Here is a 19,890-nt window from a genome sequence, read left to right as displayed (position 1 = left end):
ATTGTGCATTTTAATTATGTTAGTGTCATTAACTCTTACTCTGATAGAATAATATGGTTATTTATACCCTAAAAAATAATCTGAAGTAAAATTAAATCATGTGTATTACTGATTGTTAATCTTTGAATCCTGACTGCCTCGTGCAGTGCATGGCTCATAGCATGTACTTAATGGTTGTCGAATAAAATTGATTCACTGGGCATTGAATTAGTGCCACATAACTAAAATCTCTACGAAAGCAAAACCATTAGGCAATGAAAGAATAGTAGCTAACCTCTTAAAATGCCAACTCTGTCTCTGTGCTAGGTAATTTTATGTACATTTTCATTTAATCCTCTCAAGGACCCCATAAGGTAGTTGTTATTCTCATTTTATAAATGAGGAAAATAAGGCTTACAGAAATAAGGCAGATTGTTCAGGATCATTCTAAATAGTGACAAAATAATGTTCATATTTTTCCTTCTACTAGATTACAAACTCCTTGAAGACACCAGCCATCTCTTATCTTTATGTTAGTGCTCAGCACAGAGTTTGGAACATAATAGGTACTCAGTAACTTATTTCTGAATTATTAAACAAATTTTGTTATGTTTAGTAAACATAAAACCATGACAAGGAACATTTTATATCACAAGTGAATCATTACCACATATTTCTAATACTTCATGCTACAACTTGTTCTCCTTATTAAATTTTAAATTGATATTTGAATTCAGAGCATACCTAATTGACAAATAATATCTAATCCCATGCCCTAGATCTAAGTGTATTTTGTGAAAGATCTAAGTGTATTATGAAAGCTTTGGTTAATTCCCTTGCTTATATGATAAAATAGAAATTCCTGCATATGAGATAATAAGCCTGTTATCACTGGGCCTCATTCCACTTTGCCAGTCTTATTTCCTAGCACTTCCCTGGCTGTTCTCAATCTCTTGCCTCACCAGGTTACTTAGTATTTCCCAAGTGTCCTATACAGTGCTTATTTTTGTGTTTTTATTTATACTATTAGCTCTCCCTAGGATACCCTTCTGCCTTTCTTTTGTTTGGTGAATATCTACTTACTCATCAAATCCCAACTGAAATATCATTGCTTCTGTTAATACCATCTTAAAGCTTCCTGGGCATAATTATTTTTTCTCATGAGCTTCATTGTATTGTCTGTATACCTCTATTATAACACATTGCACTGTGTCATACTTAGTTATTTGTAAGTCTTTTTCCTCTGATGATGATGGTCCTTGAACAGAGATTATGTCTCATCTTTGTATCTTCAGTACCTAGCAGGGTATTGAACATAGTATATGCTCAATAAAACTTTGCTGTTACTAAATAGTAGTTAGAATGAGCAGTCTTAAGCTCATAAATGTGGTCTAGAGCTGATTTCTCTGTCCTTTGGAGAACCATTAAAAATCCTTGTGATTTCCTTCTGAGGAACTATACCAACACATTGAGAAGTTGACAGCACTGGCTTTGAGGCTCCAAAGAGCAGCTCTTGACTTTCCCCAGAGAACTGAAGCTTCCAAGTCTTTCTTTTACTTACCTCCCTCCCTAACCAGGCATTCGCTTATCCACTCATTGCAGCATTCTTCTAAAGGAATTTCATTCACTCAGCTAATATTTATTCAGTAGGCTACTATGTGCAAGACACTGCTTAATCTACCAGTGACATAGCAGTGAGCTAAACAGACAGACAAATTCCTTGTTCCCATGCATCTTCCGTTATATAGTATAAGTTCTCAATTATGTTGAATAGGCAAATGGTATTTCTGGATGTCAGCTTTGTCATTTAAAACTCATTGAAACAGCCAAGAATAGCCTTCTAGGTTTGGCTCAGTAATTTCAGATGCTAATAAAGAGAAGTCTGTTTTCTGACTAGTCATTAGAGATACACTGTTACGTATTTCTAAGAAGATTGAATTAAGAAACTGTTCTTTGCAATTATTTCCAACAAGTGTTTCCTCACAAATTGTAAGAATACTTAAAGGTAGTGAGAAGCCGTGCTAAGTACTGTAGGATTAAGGATGACTTATGCCACTTGAGACTTCAGACCTGTGTCTATAACTTTCTCCTAGTTGTCTCCACTTAGATGTCCCACAGGTGCCTCAGAGTTAACATGTCCATACAGAATTTCCCATTTCCCCTCAACCCTCTTTTACCTTCAGCATTCTCCCTCTAGGTGAATGACATTAACATATACCTGATTATCCAAGATGGAAACTTAGAAGTCATCCTTGATTCTGCCTTCTTCCTCAGTGTCCCATATGGGTTGCAGATGAGTGGGGATGAACAGGATCCTAGTGATTCTGCCTCCTCACTGTCTCTTGAATTCATTTCTTCTCTCCATCTTTCACTTCCAGTTCCCTACTTTAGGCCCTTATCATTTCTTGCCTTAATTATTGCTCCAGTCTCTTCCTTGGTTTACTGGCTTTTGGTAATGTCTTCTTACCATCCCTTTTTCATACCTCAGCCTTCTTGCTGAAGAACAAATCTGGTCCCATCACTCCTCAGCTTAATACCCTTTAGGCCTTCATGACCCGATCTTTGTTCGTGTCTCCTGCCCCATCTTCTCATCTTGCCTCCACATTCCTTCCAAATTGTCACGCTGTAGCTTCAGTGAACTGTTTCACTTCAAGAGGCTTTGCATGTGCTGATACTTTTACCAGGAATTCTGTCTCCTACTTCCTCTTATTTGTTTAACCTCAGAGAGGAAAACCCCTTTGGTATCTGGGTTTGATGCATATCTTGTTGCTCCCATGGCACCCTGAATAACATTTCTATCATGGCATTTATCATATGGTATTAGTATGATATATTTGTTGCCATGGATTCAGACCGGAGATGGGGACTGTATCCATGTCCCCAGTGCCTAGTACAGGATCTGGCACAAATAAAGTGTTTTTTAAAAGTTGATGATGGTCAAAGTTAACTTTAGAGGCAAAGATGTGGACATTAGTATGCAAATCTAAGTTGCATGGACTTTATTTCTAAACATTTGAATTGTTTGTTAATTTCCATATCAGTTAAAGTTTGCTTTTAGAAACTCCTTCATGGTGTTTATTTGTACTGTATTTCGCCAGAGCAATTTTCTGAAACCATGTGATTATATTATTAGAGGAGCTAAAGGAGGTAAAAGTCAGTTTCTTCTTTGCAGAAAGAAAATGTGTTTTGAAGAATGCCAGTAATTTATTATAGGTTTTGTACATTAATTTAAGAACTCCATTAGCCTTCATTAAATATAGTTGTGTAATATCATCATCAAAAATGTTGGCTGAATTGCAAGTCATTTAATTTTGCTTTTAAGGAACTAGTATTTTTGTAATTCCCCAGTGAGGGGAAAAGGTTATTCTATTTTAATTTCCAACTGTTCTGACACTAGCTGGGTGTATTGCAATTTAATTCTGGTACTAACCACCTGGAATTAATGCAGACCCCATGAATTAAGAACTTAGTCCTGCACAAGACTACCCTTACTTCAAGTGCCAGTCGCAAGTAGGGTCTTCCAGGCCACCTGCACTTCTGACCAATTGACTATAAATTCAAGGGTTGCCATGATCCTCCCAGGTTTGATAATTCACTAGAATGACTCACAAAACTCAGGAAAGTGCTGCACTTATAATTACAGTATTATTATAAAGGGTACAACTGAGGAATAGCCAAATGAAGAGGAACATGGGGTGAGGTCTGGGAAGGCTCCTAATGCAGAACTTCCATGCTGTCTTCCCATGGACTCAGGGCACATCACCCTGCTGGTATGTGAAGGTGCTCACCAACCAGAAAGCTTCACCAAGCTTCAGTGACCAGAGTTTTTATTGGGGCTTCATCATGCAGACATACTCAATTAAATCATTGGCCACTTGATTGAACTCAATCTCCAACCCTCATCTTCCTCCTAGGGGTCCACTGGCTCAAAATTTCCAACCCTGTATTCACATGGTTGGTCTTTCTGGTGAGCAGCCCCCTGCCTCATGTCTCCCCTACTCCCCAGCTAAAAAGGGGGAGAAGTCACCAATTTAGCATAACAGAGACACTCCTATTAGGAAATTCCAAGGGTTTCATAATCTCCATGCCAGGCCAAAAATTGGACAAAATTTTTATTATACAACATGATATTTTGGAGTTGGGAGTTTTAAAATTTTGATTCAAATGACTTGTGTATTAAGATTGAAATGATCCATGTCTTTTGTTTGTAATTTATGTTATTATTTATGTAATTTATACATTATTATTATCTCTTTAACTTCTGGACCAGAATATCTTCAACAAAAATTGTAACTGCTACCTCACATTCTGTAACTACTTATTTTGCATTTAGGTATTCCCAGTTCCAAAAGGAGTACAGTTTAGATGAAGTGATGACCTCTCGAAACATTTCTGATTTTTTGACTGTCTTACAGTGTTGGTAAGAAAATTAATTTTTAATGGGAGAGAAGTGCTGCTCCCTTCTTCCCCTACCCCCAAGCCCTTGGGTAAACCTTAGACTCTGTATCTGGGTGTATCTGTATCTGTATCTGCTTTTATAGAACTCCTACTAGTGTAATCCTTACCCTGCAGTGAGCACCCTTACTTTCTGCTCCTGTCTAGAGACAGACCATCTTTTCCCTTGACCATTTTCTTTTTTCCGCTGCATATTAGGAAATTTTACTCAATTATAGTAGCTAAGAATAAATATAAAGTAAAACAAAACAAAAATCATAGCTCCAATAATGATAATTTCTGCATCTTGGAAATTGCTTGACATTGTCTGTCTCCTGGAAGACTGTTAGTACTACATAACTCCTGCCAGTGCCTACTTATCACCCGGCTGTGTCCTGGAGATACTGGCTGGGATGCAAGTGAACAAGTGGGGTCAGCTTTTATCTGTTGTAGTATGAGGGGCTGCCCACTTATAAAGTACAGCTTTATAACTCACAGAAGGCTTCTTGTGTTTGCTACCTTCCTTCACAGACTGCTTTAAGGACAAGATCTATTTTGAGGAAATCTCGAAACACTTAGCCAAACCTATTCCATCCTTTCCCAGTTTCCAAAAGGATTCCTGATTATTTGGAAAATAGTAAAGTTGGAGCTAGTTAGGCCTGTAGTAGAATCTTTATTGTATTAATTTAGGAATAACCTTGTGGACTCCTCAGAAGTTACCAGAAGATACCTTGTATCTTCAGAGGCAAATTTGGGATTCTTTGCAGTGAGAAGTTTTTTAGAGAGATCCTTAGAGACCAAGCAGTGACTGACAGCATATAAGTTCTTGATAGAGGTTCATCCTTCAGGTGGGAAGCATATATAATTTTTAACTGAAGACATTACAAAGACAGCCCAGTAACCCACAAGCATATCCTGCCTTTCTGTCCACCTAGAAAGAACTTCTAGTCTGAAATCCTAGGATTGAGGTGAACCGCGTGTCAATAACTATTTTTACCTCCCTTTAGTCCCACTTCAGATGGTGCTGCGGCGGCAGTTTTGGCGAGTGAAGCATTTGTACAGAACCATGGCCTGAAATCCAAAGCTGTGGAAATTCTGGCACAAGAGATGGTGACTGATATGCCAAGCTCATTTGAAGAGAACAGTGTTATTAAAGTGGTGTGTCTGAGATTCTGTTTTATTAATCAGTTGAGGGATTTCTGTTTAAGAAATTCAAGGTGACATGTCATTAGCTCTGAAAGTTACCTACTTGAAAAAAACTGGTCTAGAAAATTTAATATTATAACCCATTCTAAAGAATCTGTTAAAGGAAAATAACTTATGAGAACAAAAACGTCTTAGGAGAGGGCAATACGTGCACTTTTTAAAAATTGAAGTATAGTCACAGTGCGTCAGTCTCTGGTGGACAGCACAAGGTGTCAGTCATTCATATACACATATATTTGTTTTCATGTTCTTTTTCAGTGTAGATCACTACAGGGTATTGAATATCATTCCCTGTGCTATACAGAAAAAATTTATTTTTTACCTATTTTACATATAATAGTTAATATTTACAAATCTGAAACTCCCAATTTATCCCTTCCCACCCCTTTTCCCCTCATAACCAAAAGTTTGTTTACTATGTCTGTGAGTCTGTTTCTATTTCATACATGCACTTTTAACTAAGTAGTGTGCTATTTTTAAAAAATTCTGAGTTGACTAAATAAGCCCTGAACTTCAAGTTTACAGAGTTAAGGGAAAAACAGGAATATTTTCAGGGAACTTCCTGGACCCTTAGCACTTTAAAAATCCTGATTGAAAATTGAGTGCAAAATGGAGGTAGTAAAAAAGATGAGAATTCTGACCTAAAGTTAGTTGAATATTTGAAGATCCATACATATATACATTTAAAAATATGCATATGTGCACACATATGTAACAAGTCATATGGTTTCATTAGAGTTTACAAAATGATTTTATAATAATGCTTTGAATTTGAAAATATTCTTATAACTTGCCCAAGATCACAAAGCTAGAGTGCGGCGGCAGAGGTGGAACTTATACTCAGATTTTCTGATTGTGGTACATTTTTCATTACATCACAATTTTATTCCTTGGAGAAGAGCCAAATTTGCATATTATTATCAGAGACCAAAGGGATGTTAAAAGTATGAATTTTGGAAAAATGGTTCACATTATGTATGATCTTCTAAAAGAAGATTGTTTATTTTCATATTGAAATCCCCCTATGTTTTTCAGTGTATCTGAACTGTAATGCTCTCTTGATAAATCTCTGTACACAACTATATATTGTGGTTCGATAGCGTTTTTGTAACTTAGCACAGGATATGACCTGAGGAATTGTAAGTCCTTTTTATATATCTTATTTAAAGTGTTATTCTTTAAAAAAATTTTTTTTAATTTCTACTGTTCTTGGGAGGGGGGCAGGTAATTTGATTGATTGATTCATTCATTAATTGATTTTTTAAATAGAGGTACTGGGGATTGAATCCTAAGCATGTGCTCTGCCACTGAGCTATACCCTCCCCCGCTAAAGTGCTGTTCTTTATAGTACAAAATTTAATGAGTATATACTCCCAACTGGATATTCTTTACTTTGAACTTTCTGTGAAATATAGAATCAACTGAGATTTCAATATTTACAGTCAATTCTCAACTGCTAAGGTTAGACATATTAATCTCTTATAATCCTTATATAAAAGTCCCAGTTTTGATGCCCTTAATTTATTTATATATGGTTTTGGTTTTAGGTTGGCTTTGATATGAGTAAAGAAGCTGCCAGAAAGTGCTATGAGAAATCTGGTCTGAAACCAAGTGATATTGATGTAATAGAACTTCATGATTGCTTTTCTACTAATGAACTCCTTACTTATGAAGCATTGGGACTCTGTCCAGAAGGTAATATCTTTGATGAGATGCAGGTTAACTTACTGTATTTCACTGAGAAAATTTCATTTTCACCATTAAACAAAATAATTCACAAATTGCCTTTCCCTCCATGTTGCCTCTGCCATACTGTGCAAAGTGAATGTACGCTGTCTTGATCCTGGACTTTTAGAACATGTAGTCTTGGACAGTACAAAGGGAGATGTCAGAGTATACAAATAACTTGTTTTATGTAAATCAGGGCTGTTTATAATATACTGTTAAGTAAGAAAAAAAAAGAAAAGGTTAAAAAATCACACATGTAATTCCAACTATTTTAAATTGTGTTTGAATAAAGACTTGCAGAAAGGTCAATGGAGGATTTAGGTTGACCATTTTATTCTTTGTTTTCTCTATTTGTCCCTGTTTTTTATTCCTCTTTTTTCTCTCTCTGCTGCTGCTTTTTGGATTATCTGAATATTTATTGTATGACATTTTAACATGTATTGACTTTTTGGCCATATCTCTTTATTTTTAGATTAGCTTTTTTTTTTCCCCTTGCTTTTCTTGTTTTGTTTAGTGGTTACAAGGTTTATCAACCTCAATACTGTTGACAGTTGAGCTAGATCTTTCTTTTTTTGTGGGGCTTGGGCATTGGAGGATGTTTACCAGCATTCCTGGCCCTCTACCCACTAAATGCCAGTAGTACCTAGCCCTGTAGTTGTGATAATCAAAAATGTTCCAGACATTGCCACATATCCCCTGGGGACAAAATCTCTCTGGTTTGAGAACCACTGCTATGGGGGTCTCCTTAGAGTTAATATCATACCACTGCACATAAAATGTAGAAAACTTGCAAACATATGCATCCATTAACCAAGTCTCCGCTGCCTTACACCAACCTTTATGTTAAATTGTCAAATGTATGGTGTATTACATCTATGTACATTGAAAAACCCCCCAGACAATGCTATAGTTTTTGTTTTCAACAGTTGCACATATTTCAAAGAACTTAAAAGGTCTTTAAATTTATATTTACCCAGATATTTATGACTTCTGTTTCTCTTCTTTATTGCTGATCTTTAATGCTGATCTCTGTTACCATTTCCTTCGGCCTAAAGAATTTATTTTAGCATTTCTTATAAAGTAGGTCTTTTGGAGATGAATTCTCTTAGTTTTCCTTCATCTGAGAATGTCTTAACCCTAATTCCTAAAGGAAATTTTTGCTGGACAAAGACCTGTCTGGGTTGACAAATGTTTTCTTTTAGCACTTAAAACATATATTTCCATTCTTCTGGCCTGCATGCTTTCTCATTAGAAGTATGTGTTCTTCATATTGTTGTTCATGTGTACTGATTATTGTTCTCTAGCTGCTTTCAAAATTTTTAAGAGTTCAATTGTGCTATATCTAAGCATGGTTTTCTTTTAATTTATTATGCTTAGGGTTTTCTGAGCTTCTTGAGTCTGTCAAAATGTCTTTTGCCAAATTTGGGAAGTATCCAGCCATTATTTCTTAAAATAATTTTTTTGCCCCAGTTTTTTTTTTTTTATCTTCTCCTTCTAGGGTTCCAATGATGCATATAGTAGACCTTTTGGTCTCATCCCACACGTCCCTGAGACTCTATTCATTTTTTAATCCCCTTTTCCTGTGTCCTTGAGATTTAATAATTTGTATTGATATATCTTTAAATTCACTGACTCCTCCTCTATTCTCTTTCTGCTCTTGAACCCATCTCTAGTGAGCTTTTTAATTTCAAATTTTGTGTTTTCAGTTCTAAAATTTCTGTTTGATTTATTTTAGTTTCCATTTCTGTGCTGAGAACTTGTATCTTTCACTCATTTGTAGTGTGTTTTCTTTATCTCATAGTCCAAATAGCTATTTTTGTCTTTTCTGATAATTCTATAATCTGAGCCTTCTTGGGTTTTTGCATCTGTTGATTATCTTTTCCTTTAAGAGTTGGTCACATTTTCCTGGTTCTTTGTATATTGAGTAATTTGGGATTGTATCCTGAATAGTCTAACGTTATGTTGTTTAGCTCCTCTGGAGAAAGGTGATGTGTTTTTTTTTAGCAAGCAGTCAACCCATTTGGATTCAGACAACTTCTGTCTTGCCTTCCATGGGTTAAAGCCTTTGTTCAGTTCTTCAAGCCTTTGCTATGCTGTTTTGGGTCTGTCCTGTGCATGCTTAGCTCAGCACTGGGCCTGAGACTTATACAGGTCCAGGCACGTAAGTCAGAGATCCTCTTCACTGGCTGCTTCCACTGTGGGCTTTTCCCCTTCCCCTCTGGCCTATAGGGGTGTCTTTTCCTGGTTCCTCTGCTTAAAAAGATGAGATTTCTGTTAGGGTTTTGCTACCTGTGCTGCCCCTGCTGCCATGCTTCTCCAGGACTATGTTCATCCTTGGGGAAAGGCTGTTTAGAAAGCCTAAAAAAAGAGAAAACTGAGAACTTATTGTGCACTGGTTTCTTGAAGTTTTAACTCCCTCCACAATCCTCCTGCTTTTGTTTACTTTTCAGAGTCTTCAGGTAGTTGTTTTTTGTGTTTTCTCCAGTGTTTTGGGCTCTAATCAGTAGGAGAGATAAACTGTAATGAATATATATGCTGCTTTAGCAGAACTGGAACCAAGTCTCAAGGTTTTAAGTATCATATATTTGATGATGACTTTCAAATTTATATCCCTGGCTCTGACTGCTTCCCTTATCTCTAGACTCATATATCCAACTGCCTACTTCTCAGGGGTTTTTTTGTTTGGTTGGTTGGCTTTTTTTGATGTCTCAGTAAGTATCTCAAACCTAAGTCCAAATTGAACTAATATTTTACAAACTTCCTCCTTCCTCAGTCATCCCCAGTTACTCAGACTAGAAGCTGTAGGATCATTCTTGCATTCTCTCTTTCTCTTACAACTTCCATTGAATCCTCTTAAGTCCTTTTGGCTATGGACTCTATCTTCAAAATATATCCAGAATATGACCACATCTTAGCGCTTTTTATCACTACCAGTCTAACCCAGACCACTGTCTTTTCTCATTTACATTATTGCCATATTTTCATCACTGGTCCCCCTGCTTCTACCTATTCTCACAGTCTGTTCTCTACAGTGAAACTTTAATGATCCTGTTAAAAGCGTACAGCAGATCAATGTCATTCCTCTCTTCATCTCTCTCAGAAGTGAAAGCCAAATGTGATCTGTCCTCTTTACTTCCTGCTCCCATCCATCTGACTTCTACTTCTCTCTGACTCTTTTACTTTACTGAAGCTATATTGGCCTCCTTCTTCAAACACTCTAGGCTCGCTCCTAGCTCAGGGCATTTGTTCCAAATAATGCATCTGATTTGTTCTCTCGCTCCCAGTAGGTCTTCGATCAAGTGTCATGTCATTGGAAACCTCTAATCACTTTGTATAAAATGTAAACTCCTCCCCTCTGTCTTCCTTGTTACAATACTTCCTGTACCCCTTTCCTGCCTTCTTTTTCCTATGGCATTTATCACCACTCTAAATATTATATATTTTTTTATTTTACATACTGTCTGTCTTTTCCTAATGCCTCTCCCCACATAAAACTCCATGAGAGCTGGGGTTTTTGTGTCATTCCCAAATTCCCAGGACAGTTTTTGGCACAAAATTGGCATAATAATTGCTTTCCCAAAGTGTACATGTTTATTTTCCTATCTGTTGTATGTGAGAGTGGTCCTTTACCACACTTTCATCTCTAGATCATTTGTACTTGATGAGTTCAAGATAACTCCCCAGTGGAATCTTCTGATACTTTATAGGATTGTATATATTATGGAAAAAAACCATACAGTAAATTATTCACTTCTTGGGGTAGGTTTGTTTTCAGCCTGCTATTACTTGGTACAGTAACAACATTTAACAATGTGAAAGCAATAATAGTAGATAACCACACCTGTTATGACTAGAGCCTTGTATCAGGTTCTACATTAGAAACACACCAAAAAAAAAAAAAAAAAGAATACCTCCACTGATATTTTTAATCCACACCCTAGATTTAAAGTCAGATTAAAAGTGTTAGTCTTCTAAAATTCTATGATCAGCATATTTCATTTTGCCAATGGAGAAACTCTTTGGTTTCTGAAGGCAACCAGATGTATTGGTTAAGAGCACAGGCTGTAGAACCAGGCTGCCTGAGTATCCTGGATCCCATGCTTGTTGCTTTCGATTGGTTACTTAATATCTATGTGTCTGTTTCCTCATCTGTAAAATGAGAACGATAGTACCCACTTCCTAGGATTGAAGATTAAATTAAATTATGTACGTATATGTAAAATAATCAGAACAAGGCCTGACAGAGTGAGTGCTTAAAAGCTATTAGCTGCCTCTGTCAGCACTACCACCACCATTATCATCATTATTTGGAGAGTCCACCTCTCATTACCAGAAGTATCATCGAGAAGACTATTTTATACAGTGCATACATTTTTGTTTACTTCTTAACCACCTGGAAGAATGACCAGGGAATTGATAGGAATGTTGAAGCTGCCAAGCTTGTGATGTAAATGTTTCCTTTTAAGCTTACATTTATGCTCAATAGTATTTTCAGCCACTTTCCTTCATTTCATGAAAGTGCTCTTTGTTTCCTTGTCCCTCTTCCCTCCTCCCCCTGTTGTTTATTAAGAATATTTATATAGCATGTAACGGTACAGTTAAAAATGAAATGAATACATTTTGGCAAAATTATGAATTTTTAAACCTGATATTATTAATTTAGTTATAGTACTGTATTCATTTCAGTCTTTCCTTCTGGTTCGCTGAATCTCAGTTGTATTTGTAGCAGTTTTGTAAGCCAGAGAGCTCTTAGGAACTATTATGAGCTTTGTTTCGTGCAGGAAATGTTCTGAAAATATAAGCCTTTATTACTCAATATTTATTACCTTTTAGAAGTGCTTATATCAATTTGATATTAGTTTGAGCCATCAAGAAATGTTCCAAGAAATTCTTGGCTATCTGTATGTTTAAAAACAAACGTATCATTTGTTCCAATGTTATTTTTAACATTTGTGAATATTATTTTTCCTTCTACAGGTCAAGGTGGAAAACTGGTTGATAGAGGAGATAATACTTATGGAGGAAAGTGGGTCATAAATCCTAGTGGTGGATTGATTTCAAAGGGACACCCACTTGGAGCTACAGGTAATAATGAATACAGATTTCATAATTTTTAAATCGTTTTTGGCATAAGTGTGAATGACTTAGTCACTCATTTGAATGAAAGATTGGTTCTTTGAACTTGGTAGTCAGTGTTTTAAATGACTGTTTAGCCACAGTATTTTTGATTTTCTTTAAGTGTAGTGTACTTCAGTAATCTTTATTAATTGATGAGAATTTGAATTAGTTGAAGCTCTAAATTCAACAATATACTTTTTTAAAAGTTTGATTATTTTAAAATAGGTATACACTTAATTAACAAGATGCTTCCAAATAGAAATCTTACTGGATAAGAATCATTTGAAATGAACATATTATTTATCTGTAGTTGAGTATGTAGTTGGTGTTACATGGAATTTTTTTTTTTGAGAGAACTGGACTAAAAGGTATAAAATATGAATTTCACTATGGGTCTACTGCTGACTGGCCCTGTAACTCTTCTGATTAATTAACAATTAGTCCATTAATCACTTTGATTCTTCTTTCCTTAATTGTAAAATGAAGAAATTGTACAAAACAGTTTCTGAAATAACTTAGCACTGAAATTCTGAAATTCATTTTATGAAGATAAGTGAGTTTTGTATTTTTCCCATATTGTCTTCTATGTAAGTAAAACGTTTTATAAATTATCACAAATTCCAAAATAGAGAAGTTAGAATTCATAGTGTATTCATTACAGCAATTAAATTTGGTTGATTTCTGTTTATCACTCAAACTAAGTAAGCTTATAATCTACTAGAGAAAATGGGTGTTCCTAGGTAGAGAGTAAGAGAGAGAGAAGTAGACAGAGAGGCACATACAGTTGCCGTATAACGAGCCGCCTTGCTGTTTGTTTTCTGTCTTCTCTGTTCTTTGGTACTCTTCTCTCTTTCAGTCTATCTTTTTTTATTAGTTGGGTATTTTTAAAAGTGTTTTATTTTCTCTCTTCTATTGAATTATTTCTTTTTCTTGTTTTTTAGTGGTTGCTCTCGGGTTCACAGCATGCGTCTTTAATTTACCATAGTTTGCCTTTCAATACCATACCATTTCACATAAAATGGAAGGGATTTTTTTACAAAAGCATATTTCCATGTACCCCTCCATCCTTTTATTATTGTCATACATGTGCTTCTAAATATATTATAAATCCCACAAGATACTAATTATTATTGCTTTAAGTAATTTAATATCTTTAAAAGTAATCTAAAAATGAGGTAAACAAAAGTGGTGTCACTGGGAGTAGCAGAATAACAACATCTGAAAAATGCGCTTTGTTATAAATTTACCAAGAACACTTGCAAAAATTGTCAAGATCAGCTTTTCCAGAACTTTGGAAATTAGCCAAAGGCTTACAACAATTTCAACAATAATGGAAAAGAATATGAAAAGGAATATATATATAAATAAATGAATCACTATGCTGTACACCAGAAATTAACACATTGTTAACTGACTATACTTCAATAAAAAAATGAAGAAGGTAAGACATTCCTCAGTAAATAAAAACTGAGAGAATTTATCGCAGTCATTCTCTACAAGAAATGCTTTATAAAGAGTCATTCATTAGACTGAAATGAAAGAGCACTGACAGTGAAGTACACATGAAATAAAGAGCATTGGTAAATGTAACTACATTGGTAAATATGAAAGACAATATAAGTGTATTTTTTTGTTTATCACATTTCTCTCCCCCATCTGATTTAAAATCATCTGTATACAATGCATAGAGATAGAATTTGTATGGCAGTAACACAGAGGAGAGGGGAAGGAGCAGAGTTATATAGGAGCAAATTTTTGTATGTGCTCTTGAAATCAAGTCAGTATTAATTTGAACTAGATTGCTATGAATTAAGATATTAATTATAATCCCTACAGCAGCCACTAAGAAAATAACTAAATAATATCTAGTAAAAGAAATGACAAAGGAGTAAAAGGTATACTAGAAAATACCTGTATAACACAAAAGAAGGAAATAATGGAGAAACAGATGGATTAAAAAAGACTAGAGTTTAAGAGAATGAGAAGACAAGCCATAGACTACAAGAAAATATTTGCAAAAGACAAATCTGCTAAAGAACTGTTATCTAAAATATGCATAGAACTCTTAAGTAATAAGAAAATAAACAATTTGATTAAAAAATAGGCAGAAGAGCCAAACAGACACCTCACGAAAGAAGATATACAGGTGACAAACATATGGAGAGATTCCCATGTCATTAGGGAATTGCAAATTAAAGCAACAATGAGATACCACTACATACCTATTAGACTGTCCAAAATCCAAAACTGAAACAACACCAAATATGGCATTTTCCTACAAAATGAAACATCCACCTACCATATGATCTAGCAGTTGTGCTCCTTGGCATTTACCCAAATGAGTTGAAAACTTACATTTACAGAAAAGCCAGCATATGGATGTTTATAGTAGCTTTATTCATAACTGACAAAATTTGGAGGCAACCAAAATGTTTTTCACTAGGTGCATAGATAAGTAAACAGTGGTACATTCAGGCAATGCAGTGTTATTCAACCCCCCTCCCTCCAAATTTAGTTATCAAATAATGAAAAGACATGGAGAATCCCTAAATGCATATTACTAAGTAAAATAAGTCATCTGAAAAGGCTGCATACTGTATGATTCCAATTATATGGCATTCTGGGAAAAGCAAAGCTATGAAGACAGTAAACAGATGAGGTTGGTAGGGGACAAACAGGTAGAGCACAGAGGGTTTTTAGGGCAGTGAAACTGTTTGGTGCACTATAATGGTGGCTACATGTCATTATACATTTGTCAAATGTATACAACACCAAGAGCAAACCCTAATGTAAACTGTGGACCTTGGGTGATAATGATGTGTCCATATAGGTTCATCAGTTTTAACAAATGTTCCACTGTGGGGCAGGATGCAGATATTGAGGGAAGCTATGCATATGTGGGGAATAGGGAGTGTACGGGAAATCTGCACTTTCTGCTAAATTTTGCTGTATGAACCTAAAACTACTCTACAAAATAAAGGGTATTTTTAGAAAAAAAGTTAATCTCTATTAATATATATTTATGTTAGGTGATAGGTGATGGAAGACAGAAAAACAATATTAGTTAATATATGCAAATATATTCCTATCAAAGCAAGGAAGACACTTTTGTGTAAGTGTTAAAGTCCTTTTTCTGCTACTGGTCATCATTAAAGTCCTTATTTCTGCAACTTGCAGGTGGTGATAAGTTGGTATTTCACTACCCTTTCCATATTCCTTTTGCCCTTAGCAAGCATCTCATTTGTAGTTTTCTATCTAGTGTAATAACCCAAGCCTTCATTCCTGAATAGTCTGTGCGACTAGCAGCCCTGCTTCTTTGGGTTATTGTAGTAAAAGTTATCAGAATTTTTACTATAAGACATAGGAATACTAAGAGGTACCCCATGGTGTCTTTTGGGTTCTAGGCTAATCTTTTTTGTCCTCATTGTATAGTAGCAACCCAGTATTTCTATGACAATCAAGTCAGTCACCTCAGTCAATAAATCCCCTTCTTTCCCTTTTAGTTCAGTGTCATGAAGAGCCCCAAATGTCCAGGGGCAGTCTCTGCTTCCAGTTCAGTGTAACCACAGTTTTGTCTAAGATTTCTAAACCAGCAGAGCCCAAAATTTCAGGAATGGCAAATAAAATTTCGCTAGTGGATAATTCGGGGTAATAGAGGAACTGCTCCCCTTTCCATCCTTTGATCTTTTTTGTATCCTGGCTATGAAGAAACAGCATCATAGATTCAGCACATCCTCCACATGTTGAAGGATATTACCCCAGCCCTGCAAAATGTTGCTGGCTCCATTATTGGGTCTTCAAATGTCCTTTACATCATTCTGTCAGACCATCTGATTCGGAGTGATAGAATACATGGTAAGCCCAGTACATGCTGTAAGCAGGAGTTCATTCCTGCGTTTCATTTATTCAGGCTGTTAAATGGACTTCCTAATCAGAGGAAATACTACGTGGAATACCATGCTGGCAAATCTGGCACATAGATCAACGGTAAAACCCTAAGGGATATAAAAATTAGAGCTGTAGGTGAAGAGACATTTAAAAATGATGAGAAGAAATGGTCAGTTATCCAAGGGAGGAGAGTGTTTCAAAGTTTAGCGGTCAGGCCAGGAAAGTTACATTGATAAAGAGCGAAGAAAAATGTCTTCTGGATTTGGATATTATCAAGTCATTGGCAATCTTGGAGCAATTTTAGTGAAACATAGATGTTTTGCAGGGAAGCACATGGGAATTTGGAAAGAATTAGAAGTGGAAAAGTAGCAACAATAGTGCAGATAAACTTTAAGGACTAGTGGCTGTGATCGGAACGGGTTATGTGGTGGGTGTACCTCAATTGTTAGTATATGTTCTGCATGAATGTAGTCATGGCTTTGATCTTTGCCTCTTCACTCTTTTCAGTTTATGGCCTCGTTAGTCCTAGTCATTTTATCTGTAAAATAGGAATCAAATATAGAATCTACCTTATAAGGTTGTGCTGGGGATCACATGAGTAAATACATGTGTGTGAAGTATATAGCAGAGTTCCCCAAACAGAATAGGAAAGCAACCATTGCTAGTATTCTCTTCCCACTTTTCGTGTAAAAGGAAGCCATCAGGGATCCAGTTAACTGTTGCTAGAAATAAAGCACTTATTTGTATCACAGTTGAAAAATAATTTGTAACCATTTCAGGAAAGGAACATTCTTTAATTTGTAAAGAAAATAATTTACCTTCTAGTATGACAGCCTCAAGGCATCAATTTTTCTTTGTAAATATTGTGCCCAATACTACACAGACATTATTTTTGTATTATTTTCTGCCTTTGGAAGATAGACTAAACCTTTTCCTTTATCCCTCAAAAGAATGAGGTCATACTTCAGTGTTGATTTTGTTGCTAACGGGACATAGAGAAGCCAGGGTGATAATAAATATTTTTATGGTATGGTCATTGAAGCCTTAAAGAGCTACAGTTTGCGTTTGAGACAGTGGTTAAAATTCTCCTTCCAGACAGCTTCTTCACTCTCATATAGGAAACTTACGTTTTATCAAGAAATGAATGTGACATTTTGGCTAGTTGTTTCTATTGATACATTTTTCTCCTCTGAAAGAACATGTTTTTATTATAATTGACTTGTTGGCCATCTGAGATATTTTTGTTCTGCCATCCACTAAAACACTCAGAAATCATGCTTTGTTGTAACAACATGACTTTTCATACCCATATTCTTTCTTAAAATTGAGGTATAATTTTCATAACGTAAAATGCATGATTCTCACAAAAACACAGTTGTTTATAGTAGCATTATTCAGCATAGCCAAAATATAGAAACAGCCCAGATATCTGTCATCAGCTGATGAATGGATAAACTAAATGTGATATATTCATACAGTGGTATATTCTTTGTCCATAAAAGAAATGAAGTACTGATAACCCACTGCAAGATAGATGAACCTTGAAAACATTTTATGCTAGGTGAAAAATGGCCTTCACAACAGACCACATATTACATGATTCCATTTATATGAAATGGCCAAAATAGGCAAATCTGTAGAAACAGAAAATAGATTAGTAGTGGCCTAGGATGGGGCGAGAGAACTGAAAAGTGTGGGATTTCATTTTGAGGTAATGCGTATGCTCTGAAATTGATTACCGTGATGCTTGCACATATTTGTAAATATACTAAAAACCATTGAATTGTAAGCTTTAACTAGGTGATTGGTTTTGACAGTTGTATACACCCATGTAACTACCAGTCAAAACAAGGCATTAGAACATTTCCATCACTCAAGGAAGTTCCACTGTATCTATTTCCAGGAAATCCCCTGACCTCCCTTGAACACCTCTCCCTCACTCTCTGACCCTGCCCCTCAAACAGACTTACTGACTTCTGCCATCATAGATTAGTTTTGCTGATCTTAGGACTTCAAATAAACGGAATAATACAGTGTATATATGTACTCTTGTGTCTGGATTCTTTAACTCAGGGTCTGAGTGTCTGTAAGATTTATCAAAATTTTTCTTGTATCAGGAGTTCACTCTTTTTTTATTGCTAAATAATATTCCATTGTTTAAATATATCAGTTCGTTTATCCATTCTTAATGCTGATGAATATTTTAGTTTTTTCCTGTATGGGGCTATTATGAATAAGGATGCTGTAAACATTTTTGTACAAGTCTGTTTGTGGACATACCTTTTGCATTTTTCTTGGATTAATAACCCAGAGTGAAAATGCTGGGTCATAAGGCAGCATGTGTTTAACTTTATAAGAAACTGCCAAATAGTTCTCCAAAGGGTTGTCGTATGCTTTTTAATGTTATAGCCGGATGACAAATTTTAACGTTTAACAAGTCTTCTTTTCCTCTTACCCTTAGTTCCATTCCTCAGAGTCAGCCTCTTCTAAATTTTCTTTTGTATTTTTCCAAAAATTGTTATGCTTATAAAATACATATGTACATGTGTATTTTTACAATCTTTCCAAATGTATGTTTGTAAATGTATGTATTTATCACATTGTAGACTGCTTTTTTATTTATATCTTAAAAATCTTTCTATATTATCACTTACAGATATTCTTTATGTCTTTTAATGCCTACATAATATTCTGATTGTAAGAAATTTACCTAGTCATTCACGTATTGATAGACATATAGGTTGTGCCAAGTTTGTTACTATAGGCAGTGTTGCCCTAACCATCCTTGTCTTTACATATTTTTGCAAGTATACCCATAGGATAAATTCCAAACAGTAGACTCAATATGTCCAAGGACATTACGTATTTAAAAATGGATGGATATTGCTCAGTTTTCTTCAAAAAAGATTATACCAATGCATATTCCCAGCAATAGAATATGAGAGTGCTTCTTTTTCTACAATCTTGTCAACATTGGATTTTTAAAAATCAAATGTAAACAATTTTGACAATCTTGACAGATCATCCAGTTCTTTCCCCCAGGGACTAAAAAGCTAACCTAAAACACCCAGGAAGATGGAACTTACACAATTTTTAAATACTCCAAAGAGAGACTCATACCTTCTGCAGTATTTTTTGAAAACTCTCTTCAATATTTGAGTCTACACTGTTGGTAACATTTTCTCTTATCATCAATCTTTGAAGAGAGTGTTTAGTGGTGGTGTAGCATTTTAGGGGGAAAAAGTTATAAATCTTGATGACTTTATTGGTAGTCTGAATAAGATGAGGAATTATTGAAGAGTAAATGTTTACTTGCTACATACTGAGGATCTGGATATAATTCAAGTAAATCTGACACGTGGCCATTCGCTGTAGCCCAAGAAAGAATTCAGACTCCTGGAAAATATATCAGAGTGACAGCTTGAAGTTGTTTAAATATTTTTGCCCTAGTTACTTGGATAACAAACTGCAATAGGATTCAAAGAGAATCAGAAAATGGTCAAGTAAGTGTTTCCAAAACATGTTAAGATGCAGTAG

General features: G+C 35.4%; 1 protein-coding gene across 1 annotated transcript in view; it reads left to right on the top strand.

Annotated features, from left to right (window-relative positions):
* SCP2 (sterol carrier protein 2) overlaps window positions 1-19,890 on the top strand; it is a 97,542-nt gene that overhangs the window by 35,265 nt on the left and 42,387 nt on the right. Inside the window, exons 8-11 of the mRNA XM_015236165.3 lie at window positions 4,313-4,399; window positions 5,421-5,571; window positions 7,167-7,314; window positions 12,325-12,432. Of these exons, the coding sequence (XP_015091651.1) occupies window positions 4,313-4,399; window positions 5,421-5,571; window positions 7,167-7,314; window positions 12,325-12,432 (494 nt within the window). The remainder of the gene's footprint in view (window positions 1-4,312; window positions 4,400-5,420; window positions 5,572-7,166; window positions 7,315-12,324; window positions 12,433-19,890) is intronic.

The sequence above is a fragment of the Vicugna pacos genome, chromosome 13, assembly GCF_048564905.1.
Source record: "Vicugna pacos chromosome 13, VicPac4, whole genome shotgun sequence".
NCBI lineage: Eukaryota > Metazoa > Chordata > Mammalia > Artiodactyla > Camelidae > Vicugna > Vicugna pacos.
The sequence above is the reverse complement of the archived record's forward strand: the minus strand, read 5'-3'. Positions and strand labels throughout refer to the sequence as shown.